The following is a 14,309-nucleotide window of genomic DNA, read 5'->3' as shown; positions in this document are numbered from 1 at the left end:
CAGAGGTCAAATCACTATGCTTATCAAACAGGTTGAGGCTTCATTACTGATAAGAGAGAGGGAGAGAGAGTAGTCAGCATATAGCAAAAATGTGATACATTTTCATTTCTAATCACTTAGATGAAAAGTTTCTGAAGTGTTTGTACTACTAAGAATACTCATTAAGTGGCTGGCCAACTGAAATTAAAGGTCAGAATTAAGGCAGTTGGCAGAACCACAGCATCAGATGTTTCCATTTTTGTGTGTATTTTTTAAGTTACCATGGTCTAATGAGTTTGTTTTGTTCAGTGGTAAGCACATTTCCTTCCTAAATTCTATTAAAGGGCATCTGGAAGTTTCTGTGTTGTTTTATTCAACACCTCTAGAAGGTCATTTTCATTTCCTCCTATTTTCATAGGCTTGTTTGTTTGGGAAAAATAAGTCTAGGAAAGAGTGAAGACAGACCTTACTATACAAGAAAAGAAAGCAAGAATGTTTCAATGAATCAGCAACACTAAGGCTACACTTCACAACCTAGGAATCAGCAGCTGTAGGGCTATTCTATTTGTGTTCCTGGGAGAGACAAATATGTTCCTCCTCTTTCTTTACCCTAGCCTTTTACCATTCCTCATGTGTTATCTCTGACTGGTTGTATTTGCAGCATATTAATACCCAATCACTGAATTTTTGTAGTTATTGTTTAAATTTCCAGAGCTGTCATGAGAAATTCAAACTCAGAGTGGCTTAAGTTTTGGGAGCACACACGGTCCATTTTACCTTGAAGTGGAGAACAAATCAAAACAGATACTGCTTCAGATGCCAAACTGATCCTCAGAACACTAGTATGTTCATAAGAGTCTCCACCGGCTTACCTCACGCAGTAGTACAAAGTTTGTCATTGCCACTGATGTGGTGACTGATAAAAAACTTTGCTAATTTCATAGCCATTCACTTGTGAAAAGGAACCTTTGTGCTTGTGGCAGGAGAAAAATAGTGAAACTGTATTAACAAAAAAACTTTAGTTGTAACTATTTCACAGGATCATTGGAGGAGGTAGGGCATGGCAGCTCTCCAGCGCACACATGTACACAAAATGCCAGTCATTAGCTACAGTAACCATGCCATTGTAAGAGAAAGTAAGGGATTCCTGTCACTCTCCGTTAATCTGGAATATTTATCTGTTTTAAGCAGTCAGACAGAACAGTCAATCTACACACAAAGAAAGATTTGTACTGTAGGCAATAGGCTATAAAGAAATCACAATGAACTGGCAGAAGTTTACCAATCCTTTTCAAATCTATCTATCTATGTATTTCTTCACTGAACCTGTTAAAAGTCACATGCTAAAGAGAGATCTCAAAATCCAGGTGATTTGAGGAGCTCACCTGCTAGACTCAGTCCTTCTGGACTCTTTCAGGACCATGATCAGGCATATAGTGAAGAGCAAGATTCAAATGAAATTTCTAACGAGAGGAAGAGTTAAGTTTCAGTAACATGTGAAACAGATGAACAACTGAAATAGAAGTCACTGCACTGTGATTTTCTTCTGCATGTGATGTAGGACAGGACCAGTAATCATATAGACAGCAAGGAACAGGGTGGGCCATGAATTCAATCTTCAGACGTGAGGATGCACATTCCTGGTGTACCTATTAAAAGTCACTATTGTGATTGCATAGTCCTGCTTGCTAGTGGGCTCTAACCTCTATGGAGCCTACAGCTGGCTGAAAAATGCAAAAGTAGTTACATTAAAAATGGATTTTCCCTACTTTGCAAGGTTCAAAATTAAATGGTTTTCATTTTTTCCAATTTTTAAGAAGTGATGTGAATTAAAAATTTTGAATGTTCATTCCCACTTTCCCCAACTGCAATAAAATATGTGCCCAGGGTTCCACAACCCAGTCATCCACCCATCATCCCAACTTTGGAAAACAAAGTAGAAGAGGAAAAAAGGAAAAGTCATTCTATTGCATTCAGTGGCAAAAAAAAGGGAACAGAGAAAAAACAAAATCTGAGTAATTGAAGTCTATAAATTGTTTCAGTTTTCAAAAACCAGAACCCTCAAATCAGAAATTAAACCAATTTTCATCTCAAGAGTTAAGTTTTTCTTAACATTTTTCCCACAAAGTAAAATTATTTTTTGACATAATTAAATTTTTCTGTTAGAAAATTTGGACCAGCTGTAATGGAGACACCTGTATGAGGTGGCATGAAACTAAATTATACACCTCCAGAAAAAAATATGTTAAATGCATGACAAGAAGCTCCTTAGAAGAGTGTGACACCCTGGCACCCCAATATTCACTACTGTCATGTAATTAAAATATATTTTGTACAAAGTATGCCTTGTGAGGTATCATTCTAAAAGTCTTGATCTGCTAGACATTAATATCCTATTGGATTATACGTGCTATCATCATATGTGAAGTTATGAAGTTTGGCTATGTATGTGTTACTGAAATATGTTGTCAGGTTGAAAACACCCACAAGCAACCTTTCAGGTACAACAACAGTAAAAAGGCCAAACAACGTTAATGGCTTATTGAGGAAATGCCCACGAGCACAAGGATTACCCCAGGAACTGTGTACAATAGAAACCTCTCAGAGCTACCACTACACAGTGAGAACTCTTTGACCCAGGTCACAGCAAAAGAGCTTTCCAGAAAGTGGGAAGATATAAAAGGGATGACATCATGGGGATACCTCATTCTCTCTACAACACCACACCTGAAAACACCTCAGGAATAAAGACTGAACCAGGGGGAAGTGATGGCCCAAGGCTAAAGGGATTCCTAGCCTATATATGAAAATCTGGGAAACTCAAAGTGAAAAGCCAAGGCAGCTTGTGTTTTAAGAATCTGCCAGCCTGTTTATCACTTAGGATGAGAATTTGCTAATTAATATCCTACCTATCTAGTATGTTAAACAAAACTGCAATCGAAGTTTATTTACTAGGTAATCTGCTTTGATCTGTTCACTATCACTTCAAATCTATCTGTTTGTAGTTAAACATATTTTATGTTTTAATCCAAACCAGTGTGTTTGACTAAGGTGTCTGGGGAAAATCTCAACTAGGTTACTACAAAAGTGCATTGTCCTCTTCACATTCAGGGAGAGGCAAACCAGGTGTTAAACTCATATACTGGCAAGATTTGACCAGAGCAGGATGGTTCTGCTCTGGGGTCCTAGGAGGCTGGTGGTTAGAGAGCCTGCATAGAACTGCACCTGGGTGTGTCTCTACCTGTGTGAATGCTGGTGAAAGTGCAAGCTTGGAGGGCTTTGCAACTTGTCACAGCAGCACAGCATGAGAGGCAGTCCAGGCTGGTGGGTCAGAGGGCTCAGTGGTGCCCCAATTCCAGGTGGCACCTCAAGGGGGAACTCATCACAGAGAGTACATAGAATCAAGGGGTAATGACCCTGGTGTAAAGTGGCAGAACTTGTATTTTGTAACTGTTGGAAAGATAATGCATCACTGACAGAGAACTGGATGAAATTTGTCACACACACGCTCTGAAAAATGCAGTGAGTGTGTCAAGTTATGGTGAATTGTTTCGGGGGGGGGAAGAAAGAATAGTATCAAAATGAACTATTGTGATATTTCTCAACTAACTGTTACAATTATTCAGGCTAGATTCAAAAAGGGATTTAGGCAGCATTCAAAGAAACAGTGGTAGAAGCAGCCCCTTATACTCAATAGTCCAGTGGTTATGGAACTCACCTGGGATACAGGAGACAAATCACTGTTCAGGAACCCAGGTATTTACCCTCCAAGATAAGTGCCCCAATGGCTGGTCTATAGTCACTGTCTCTTCCCCCTCTCTCTGGCCCAATGCTTATTTCTATGAAGTAGAACAGGTCCAACAGGAGAGATTGAGACAGACCACACCAGAATACCCTATAGGCCAGTTGTTAGTGAGCTGGGACCTGGGTTCAAATCCCTGCTCCAGAGTGGGGATTTGACCCTGGGTCTCCCACATCCCAGGTGAATGACATAACACTGGGCTATTGAATAGAAGAGGGTATTGCCACTTCTGGTGGTGGAGAGTCCAGCCCTTTCGTTTCCTTTACATTGATTAAAAATTTGCAAATATGAAACATTCAGTGTCAAATTAAACAAACACTTTGTTTCATACAAAATGAAACTAACTTTTCTGATTTGAAAAAAAATTGGTTTCAGTTTGGGTTGAACTGAAATTCTCACTTTTTCAGAATTGCTAGAGAAATGAAGTCAGTTATTTGCACAGCTCTAATCACCATTCAATAAGACTCTGGTATCATTGGTGGTGAGGTGAAAAAATGGGTTATTTGTAGTACATAAAATAAATGAAATGTGGAGCAAATATAGTCAGTATCATTTCAGTTGGGTATTCAGAACCATAACTGACATATCAAGATCCATCTGAAGCGAACATGTAATTAATAGCTTAGGTCAGATAAAAAACATTATGCTGACACCAAGTGGAAGAAAACTGTTAGTTTCATTCCAGGATTCGAATATACCTAAGCTCCTTCATTTTCTGTTTTTACACACACAACACCTGGGTTTTACAAAAGCAATTATATAAACTAATTATTACCTGATTTTTTGGAAGTGTTGGAACACCCCTGACCTGATTTCTTGCTCTGGAAGGAGAGATGGCAGTTACATAACCTGGGTGACCCAGGTTACCAAGCCACCATCTCTCCTTCCAGAGAGAAGAGCTGGATCAGAAGTACTGGGATGACTAAAGTGCTGGTACTTGTCCTGTTGATGATCCCATACCCACCACATATAGATAAGTATCTGTGCTATCTGTAAAAGCTGATAATCAGCATTCAAAGCAAACAAGTTAGTGAATTACTTTGCATGATAAAATAGGTCATAAGAATGACCATATTGGGTCAGACCAATGGCCCATCTAGCTCAGTAGCCTGTCTTCTGACAGGTGCCAGATGTTTCAGAAGGAATGAAGAATCCAAGGCAGTTACTGAGTGATCCATCCCCTCATATCCAATCCCAGCTTCTAGTACTCAGATGTTTAGGGACACCCAAAGCTTTGGGTTGCATCCCTGACCATCTTGGCTAATAGCCATTGATTGACCTATCCTCCATGGACTTATCTATTCTTTTTTGAACCCAGTTATACTTTTCTCCTTCACAACATCCCTAGCAATGAGTTACACAGGTTGACTGTGTATAGGGTGAAGTAGTACTTCCTTTTGCTTTAAACCCGCTGCCTATTAATTTCATTGGGTAACCCCTGGTTCTTGTGTTATGGGAGGGGGTAAATAACACATTCACTTTCTCCGCACCCAGTCATGATTTTATAGACTTCTATCATATCCCCCATTAGTTGTCTCTTTTCTAAGATGAACAGTCCCAGTCTTTTTAAATTCCCCCTCATACAGAATCTGTTCCATATCCCTAATTATTTTTGTGACACTTTATATTTTTTTTCTAATTCTAATATCATTTTGAGATGGAGCGACCAGAACTGTATGCAGTATTCAAGGTGTGGCTATACCATGGATTTATACAGTGGCATTATGATATTTTCTGTCTTATCTATCCTTTCCTAATGGTTCCTAACATTTTGACTGGCACTGCACCCTGAGTGGATGTTTTCAAAGAACTATCCACAATGACCCCAATATCTCTTTCTTGGGTGATAACAGCTCATTTATCCCACATCATTATGCATCTATAGATGGGATTGTTTTTTCCAATGTGCATTACTTAGCTGATGAAATTCAGTGTTGATGAGTGCAATTTTGTTGCCCAACCATCCAGTTTTGTGAGATCCTTTTGTAACTCTTTGCAGTCAGCTTTGGACCTATCTTGAGTAACTTTGTATTGTCTGCAAACTTTGCCACCCCACTGTTTGCCCCCTTTTCCAGATGATTCATGAATATGTTAAACAGCACAGACCCCAGTACAGATCCTCTGGGGACCCCACTATATCCACTGTCTAATGGGAAAACTGACCATTTATTTTTACTCTGTTTTCTGTTTAAGTAGTCACTGATCCATGAGAGAAAACCTTCCCTCTTATCCCATGACTTGCTTAAGAACTTTTGGTGGGGGACCATGTCAAAGGTTTTCTGAAAGTCCAAGTACACTATATTCACTGGATCATCCTTGTCCACATGCTTGTTGACACCCTCAAAGCATTCTAACAGATTGGTGAGACAGATTTTCCTTTACAAAAGCCATTTGATTCTTTCCCAACAGAGTGTGTTAATTTGTGTGACTGATAATTCTGTTCTTTACTATACACCACTACCTCGATATAACGCCACCCGATATAACATGAATTCACATATAACGCAGTAAAGCAGTGCCCCAGGGTGTGGGGGTGGGAGAGCTGCACACTCCGGTGGATCAAAGCAAGTTCAATATAACACGGTTTCACCTATAACGCGGTAAGATTTTTTGGCTCCCAAGGACAGCGTTATATCGAGGTAGAGGTGTAGTTTCAACCAATTTGCCTGGTGCTGAAGTTAGGTATACTGGCCTGTAATCACCAAGATTGCATCTGGGAACTCTAAGTTGAACAGCAAAGACTGTGCCTGACTACATTTCAGAACATAAGGGTGTTTTTTTTAAATTTAAAAAAAAACCTACAGGAGAAGAGAGTGATATTTACCCATAAAACTGCAAAGTTAATTTTTGGACCAACTTTCACTTTTTTAATTTTTGTAATAAACACTGATAAAGTCCTGGGAAATCTTAAAATTAAAAATGAAAATGAAGGGCCTCTATTTCTCAACCTCCTCTGCAGCACCAATAGCCACAACATAGCCCTTAATCTCTCCAAATTTGACTAAAAAGGTCTATATTCTAAGAAGCCCTGTTCAGAAATCTGTCCCCCAAAGGACAGACCTGCATAGGGATCTTTCATTTCCATTTTCTATCCATGTTTTGTATTACCATTTAAGGACAGATACAAAAGTGGTCAGCCTAATTAGTTATTGGTCTGATGTATTTGATCAGTTTTGTAGTGTTTTACTTACAAAATTACAAGATTCCATTTTGAACAATTTGCCCTCTTTGTGCTTGGGGAATATACATGCTTCTGAAGTGAAGCACATATTATGAAATGAAACCTAGTATCCAAGACTTCATGGGTTTCCCCCATTCTTGTTTCTCCCAATGCAGTTTATATCCGCATGTATTTCCCTCTCTCCCTCCAACATCATGTTTTGAGTGGAGTGAATCCCAACAGTCCTCCTCAAGCGTGGGAGAGCACCTACGTTAGTACTGTTGGAGCAAATATGAATTTAGTTGGAGGATTTCAAGGAGTTTGGTGAGGGAAGACAAAAAGGTGACAATCACCTTGCTCTTCAGCCCTGCCCCTTTCCAGAATGCACATCCCCACCACACAGGATGGTCAACTGTAGGCTCCAGGGGCACAGTAAGAATAAATCCACAGAACTGGAACCTCCACATGTCACAGTCTCTCAGCAAGGATTGGCTGAGTCCCCCCTCCCCCTTTCCACCCAGAGAGAGGGAACAATTTAGGTATTAGTTTTTATTTTAAATGTCCAAGCAAGACAACACATTCAGGTTATTGTCTGAATCTCACTTGCACAAGTTAAAGTATTATTTACCTGAAACATATTCCTACCTTTGAAAAACAAAACAAAATGACATCCTTACCCAATGCCCCATAGATCTGCATAAGCAAAGGACTTTTCCTCCATGTAGGTTTCACTGATACATTCTCCCCTCCCCCAATGGTCTACATGTTTTCCTTAACCTGAAATAAGTCAAAGAATGGACATATTAAGAAAGTCAATATGAGAGAGAGAGAGAGAGAGAAATATACTGTCCCCCTCTGAAACTGGATTGGAACACAAAGCTGCAGCTGATTCTGCAGCATGCAGGGAGACAGATGTCTATTAAAAAAAAAACATGTACACAAAACAATATTTCCTTTCCATTATCTCACACTGCATCCACTGCCTACTTGTACCTTCAAGTAACAAGAAACCCAGTGGGTTACATAACCAAAGTGACTCTCAAATACTGGCAAATTACTTCCTGCTACCACAAAAAAAAAATCCTGAGAGACTAGCTTGGCAATGGAATTAATGCTGCTTTAGTGCCTCATAAATTGAAGGAAGCCTCAGACAGATCTAAGAGCCTCATGGGGGACACCAGATCCAATCTTCTGAAAGATCACCATCACCAGCAGCACCTCCAGAGCAACTTCTGCAGCCTGGCCTAACCCGGTCACAATACCACCAAACCCTGAACACCCTGGTGCCTGGGCAATAGACAGAGAGAGAACTCTGTACACTTTAACAGGTATGGTTCTCAACCAAGCTTAGAGATGGAACTGGGCCAAAAAATTTGGATCCAGCTCAGGATCAAAACTTCCTCAAAATTCAGGACTTTTGTTTCAGGACTTCTGGTGGTTTGGTGGAGGCAGAACACAAAATTGAGCAGTGTTAAATGATTCCTGGTTTCAATTAAGTTAATGAAGCTCTGAGAGTAATTTACCTTCCCTCCTCTCTGGCCCTCCCTTCACAAAAATCACTGCTAGTGCAATTAAGTCCCTTAACACCACATCAGCTGTCCCTATGAAAATATTGAGTGAGTTGCTTTGCAGCCCACTGTGATGTATATTAACATTAATACAGAGGCCGCTCATTCAAGATCAGGATCGCTAGCCTTTTAAACCAATAGAACATTCCTAATAGCTGTCAATAGGAATAGCACTAAGGTCCTCTATTGAAGTCTAGAGACATAGGCAAAACGGTTTTGAGTCCAAGCTCCACAAATTCAATCCACTGGAAGATCGAGATACTTTTTTAAAAGCCATTTTGTAGTTCAAGGAGTATTTAACTTACCATGGGACTGGTGTGCAGCAGTATGCCAGATTCATTGTTGAAGCTTTTGCTTTATGGCAATTTTTGAGGTTTCGACATTTGTTTTGTTCTGCACTGGAAGGAAGAAACCTTTTGGACATTTTCATGAAATGGAATGATGTCAAAATGTCTGTTCTTGGATCAAGAAGCTCAGGTTTTCAGTCTCTGACCAGAGAGTTCCGGACCACAGAAAAGCCTTCCTGACAAAACTTTGTTGAAAGCAATAGATCCCTGTGGAACATTGTCAAAAATGTTCTGACCAGCTCTAATTATCAAATTCTCCTAAAAGGGATGAAATTAGTTCTGGAATTGCTGCAGCGATGAGTGACGTTTGACCAACGCAGCATGCAGTCCCCTCAACATTCAACTGTGCCAACATAGGATAAAGTAGGCCAAACGTATATAAGAAGGAAGATAAGAGAAAAATGCGGAAAGGAAACCAGTTACTAGTGCAGTAGACATTCCCTCTAGTTGCTCCCTTTCCTTAATGCAGAGACTAGCACTACCCCACCCCTTCTTTTGGTGTAAACCTCTAAGTGCTGATATAAATATGAGAGTAACTGGTGTAAGACAAGAGTCTGCATTAGAATCCTTCCTGCAAGAAAAGGTATGAAAGTTAAGTTCCATTCCAAGGAATGTGCCTGGTTTGCTGATTAGTGTTTTGATGAAACCTGTGTATGGACTTTTACTGGGTTTGGTTTTATGTCCAAAGAACTTTAAACAGTTATTATTTAGACAAATAATATACGAAGGGATGCCTATCCAAAACTCTACGTGCTCCTGCCATAAGTTATGAGAACAAAATTAGATCACCCACAGAACAAACTCTGGCCATCCCCAACACACACAGTTTCTTTGAGAGGCTCACCTAGGACAGAGTGAGAGAACCCTACAGCAGTGCCCTATTTTGGGGCTTCATTAAAGAACTTAAAGGATCTTTCAGTGAAGCTACTTCCCTGTCATCACAATCCTAGACAGACTGAAGTGACTGCTAGACATTTTAGAGATGGGGGGCAAAAGGGGGAATTAACTTTCAAAGCAAAAGTGCTGCCTTTTACTTTATTTCTCATGTGTTTTCACTGCAGATTTGCATTGATTGCTGGTACTTCCTATCTTCTTGACACTTTTACTTGGTAGAAGCAGACAACTAGGCAGCTATTACCTAATACTGCATCCCGTACACAATCACGCAAGAACTCCCAACTGAAGTTGATGAAATGAAACACATGAATAAGAGCTATTTGCAGGAGTAAGTTTGGCAGGATCAGGCTGGGGCCTAAGAGTACTACATGTTGTACTGCAACAATTCTATTTTGAGGTCTTAAGACCCATGTCCTACAGCATATGAACACAGGACTTAAAATGTTGTTATTCACCTTTCCTTTGTACCCAGCAAGTAATTAACATGCCCCATGACATTATTCCCAGACAGATAGTTCCAGAGAGTTAGTGCTTTCAGTGCTGAGATGGACTGTATAATACATGTGACAAATGATATAAATCTTAGCTTTAGAGTAAAAGTCTGCTAGGTTCTCCTGCTCCAGCCCTCCCTCTGCCCCCATCACTCAATACCAGCAGTAGCTGGAGCTGGAGCTCAGGAAAGTGAGGAATCCCTAGCAGTCCCTAGAAGAGCCTGGCACAATGCAGACATCTTGGACAGCACTTCTCTCAGAGTGTGGCGTATCTTACATTGCTAGATTTAGTCATAATCTGCAAAAACCCTGGTAAACCTGTTCAGAGCAGCCAGATAGGTCATACTATATAGTAATTGCTTGATTTAACATTAGGTTGAGACCCACGGAAGATATGAACCTAGATCTCACCATTATATTAACCCCTTGGGATACTTTGCTCTCCTAGAATGGATTTTTTAAAAGATCTATATTGAACAGCAACAATACATAATGGAAGGAACTTGAAAAAATACCCACATAGACTAGTACTATTATAGAAAGAAAATCATCCATACTAAGTGCAAAATCATAACTGTTTTGACAAACAAAATGCAACAAGGAGACATTGAAGAACCAATATTATTCTATAGCAGTGCATGCCTAAGGACAGAAAAAGTGAGTCTTTATTCAATAGCTTCTGAAAAGGCATTTTTACCCTTCTGCCTTTGCTTGTCATCACTATATAGAAGATAAATGAAAAGAGTTGCCTACAAAAATTCTGAGGGCAAGGAAATGCAGCTATAGGATATTTCAAGTAGAAAAATGTGGTGATTTTATTCTTGACCTTTAACTCTCATTTACATTCTTTAGAAAACAAACATATAAAGTCTCCCTTGTACATTAGACATGCAACTGATACTCACTCTGTCAGGGTATAGCTATAGTGATTTATTACTGCTTGAATATACAAACCTAAGGGTAGAAATAAATTACGACCTAATGAAGCACCTTTGATTATCTGTTGGAATCAATCATCTTCTTACCTCAGTGTTGTCTGCTTGTGTCAGTGAGAAATGGCTGTCAGAGTCTGCAAATAGCATCTCATGGTTCTGGAGCAAATACAGCAGGAGTGCATTACAAAGCATTTGTTTTTCATGAGCCAAAGGACTGAAAGGAATTCTAAACAGGAGAAAAGTAAATAGATTAAGGCCTGGTCCACACTAGGACTTTAATTCAAATTTAGCAGCGTTAATTCGAATTAACCGTGCACCCGTCCACACCACGAAGCTATTTAATTCGACATAGAGGGCTCTTTAGTTCGACTTCTGTACTCCTCCCCGACGAGGGGAGTAGCGCTAAATTCGACATGGCCATGTCGAATTAGGCTAGGTGTGGACGGAAATCGACCTTAGTAGCTCCGGGAGCTATCCCACAGTGCACCACTCTGTTGACGCTCTGGACAGCAGTCCGAGCTTGGATGCTCTGACCAGCCACACAGGAAATGCCCCAGGAGGGAGAACCTCTCTCAGTACCAGCGCTCACACAGCGAACAGGAGGACAGGTGGCGTCAAGAGGACCAGCAGGCGACTCAAACGCTGCTTGGACTAATGAGGGAGCAAACGGACACGCTCCGGCGCCTTGTGGATGTTCAGCAGGACCGCAGACAGGAGGACAGAGCCCCCCTGAACTGTATATGCAACCGCCCTCCCCCGCCACAAAGTCCCATACCCCCCTCACCCAAAATAACCAGAAGGAGGGGCGCCAGGGGCCGTGAAAACTGTCACTGCACCCCAGCAGAGTGCTCAAGTACCCAAAAGCTCTCATACCCTAAATTTTGAGAAGTCCTTCCCTTCCTGACTCACCCAAGCCCAAATCCCAGTTTCATCCCCTAACTGTCTAGTTAATTATTAAAAATACTTTGCTGTAAATTACTGTTTCCGTCATGTTTTTTTTACAGAAGACTGTTTGAAGGGGGGTGGGGAAGGGGGTTGGTAATTGCATAGGACGGTCACCTTTACCAGGGTACAGACACGGGGGCAGGATCAGCAGCAGGTCACACACACACAGTGCAGTCAGTAGGCACCCTGGTCAGTATGGGAGGTGGTTTCCAGGTTCTGTGTGGGTGGGTGGGGGGGGGAAAACGTGACTTTGTAGCGGGGGAGGGCGGTTACAAATCTTATGCAGCAGTCCTTGTCCTTGACCACAGAGTCACGCAGCAGAGGAATCTGTATCCGTCCTCCTCCGCCACAAGGTCACATAGCCCCCGCACACAGAATCCCAAAAAGGAGGGATGGCAGGCTCCGTTGAAACAACCAGTCTGGCACTGCGGACCGCTCTAGGAGCAGGAGCCTGTCATTCCTCGAGTTTAGAGGCGGTCTTTACATCACTGCACACCCTACGCAGCACAGTCTGCGTCCCAGTTTCAACCCTTTAACAAAAAGTCATTAATAAAGAAACGTTTGTTAAGTAACAATGGAACATGTATTTTATTTTTACACGTGTGTTGGAAGTGGGGGAAACGGGGTGAACAGGGTATGTAACTGCAGAGGATAGTCAACAGTAACTGGGTAAAGAAACAGGGGCAGGTTCAGCTTCTCTGTAAAGAAACTGAACAGTCACAGGTCACGCTGCTCGCTGGTACTTGAAGAGTTCCTTGTCACTGTCCAAGGCGCCTGTATAGGGCTTCATGAACCAGGGCATTAGTGGGTAGGCTGGGTCCCCGAGGATCACTATAGGCATCTGCACATCCCCAACAGTTATTTTGTGGTCCGGAAAGAAACTATCTTCCTACAGGTGTCTAAACAGACCACAGTTCCTGAAAACACGCGCGTCATGAATCTTGCCCGGCCACCCGACGTTGATGTTGGTAAAACGTCCCCTATAGTCCACCAGTGCTTGCAGCACCATTGAAAAGTAGCCCGATTTCTCAGCAGCTGACTGTGGAAGAGGTGGACGATAAGGTGCGAGGAGGTGAAAACGGTCATAACTGCAGCGGGCTCCATGCTCGCAGTGTTGTGGCGTCCGTGCTGTCACTGACCAGAAAAGTGCACGAACAGCTTGCCCGCAGGCGCTTTCGGGGAGGGAGGGCGTGATTGACGGTTCAATGATAACAGTTACCCAAAACCAGCCTCAACACATTTTTTCCCCCAGCAGGCATTGGGGGCTCTACCCAGCATTCCAATGGGCAGCGGGGACTGCGGGAACTGTGGGATAGCTTCCCACAGTGCACCGCTTCCAAAGTCGATGCTGGCCCTGTTAGTGTGGACTCACAAAGTCGAATTAGTGTCCTTAGTGTGGATACACAAATTCGACTTCGTAAGGTCGATTCCACAAATTCGAATTAAGTTGAATCGAACTACTCTTGTAGTGTAGACATACACTAAGTTTAGTGGTGCTCAGACTATGATCCATTGATCAGTTATCCACAAACCCCTTTCTTGTGGTCCAGAGAATTTTTCAAAGCAAGTAGTTTTATCCAGTTCTCCAACATATTCTAGGACATGATTTCGGTTAAAAAGCTCTTGGTGACAAGGACTATATTTTCATTACAGGCATGTATATGCCTAGCATAAAGTGGCCCTGATCCTCAATTGGTGGCCTTTATGCACTGCAATAATATGGACAAGTAGTTGGAACCTGATAGCATGGGCCTGGCACTGACTAACTTGTTCATGAAAATATTTTTTAAAGGACAAAATATGGAGAGCCACCACCACCACTGGGCTTTTAATATTTTAAACAGTGATTTCAAATTTTGCTTACTAAGGCAAGCTCATATTACACATCTTTCTGTGAGGGTCCAAAGGATAACAGCCCCATGCAATCTTGTCACATCATACTTAACTACCAGGGAATCACCATAATGCAGGACACAGTCTAAAAGTGGCATGAGACAAAAAAATGTTCCAGTGAAGTCTCTGAAGCTGCATTATATTAATAATGGATGTAATAAAGTTATAGTTAAACATAATGGGAACATGCAGAAATTCCTGTAACAGTATTATATTTTTTCAAGTAGTATTTGAACTTCTACTTTATCTACAAGCAGATAATTCTCTGAATCATTTAATTGAAATAAAGGGA

General features: G+C 41.4%; 1 protein-coding gene across 8 annotated transcripts in view; it reads right to left on the bottom strand.

The window, feature by feature from the left end:
* Nucleotides 1–14,309, bottom strand: part of FAM13C (family with sequence similarity 13 member C) — a 243,414-nt gene that overhangs the window by 210,565 nt on the left and 18,540 nt on the right. For all 8 annotated transcript variants that reach the window (XM_039547402.1, XM_039547403.1, XM_039547404.1 and 5 more), the window contains one exon: nucleotides 11,270–11,405. In XM_039547402.1, the coding sequence (XP_039403336.1) occupies nucleotides 11,270–11,405 (136 nt within the window). The remainder of the gene's footprint in view (nucleotides 1–11,269; nucleotides 11,406–14,309) is intronic.

Source organism: Mauremys reevesii, linkage group 7 (genome assembly GCF_016161935.1).
Source record: "Mauremys reevesii isolate NIE-2019 linkage group 7, ASM1616193v1, whole genome shotgun sequence".
Lineage (NCBI taxonomy): Eukaryota > Metazoa > Chordata > Testudines > Geoemydidae > Mauremys > Mauremys reevesii.
The sequence above is the reverse complement of the archived record's forward strand: the minus strand, read 5'-3'. Positions and strand labels throughout refer to the sequence as shown.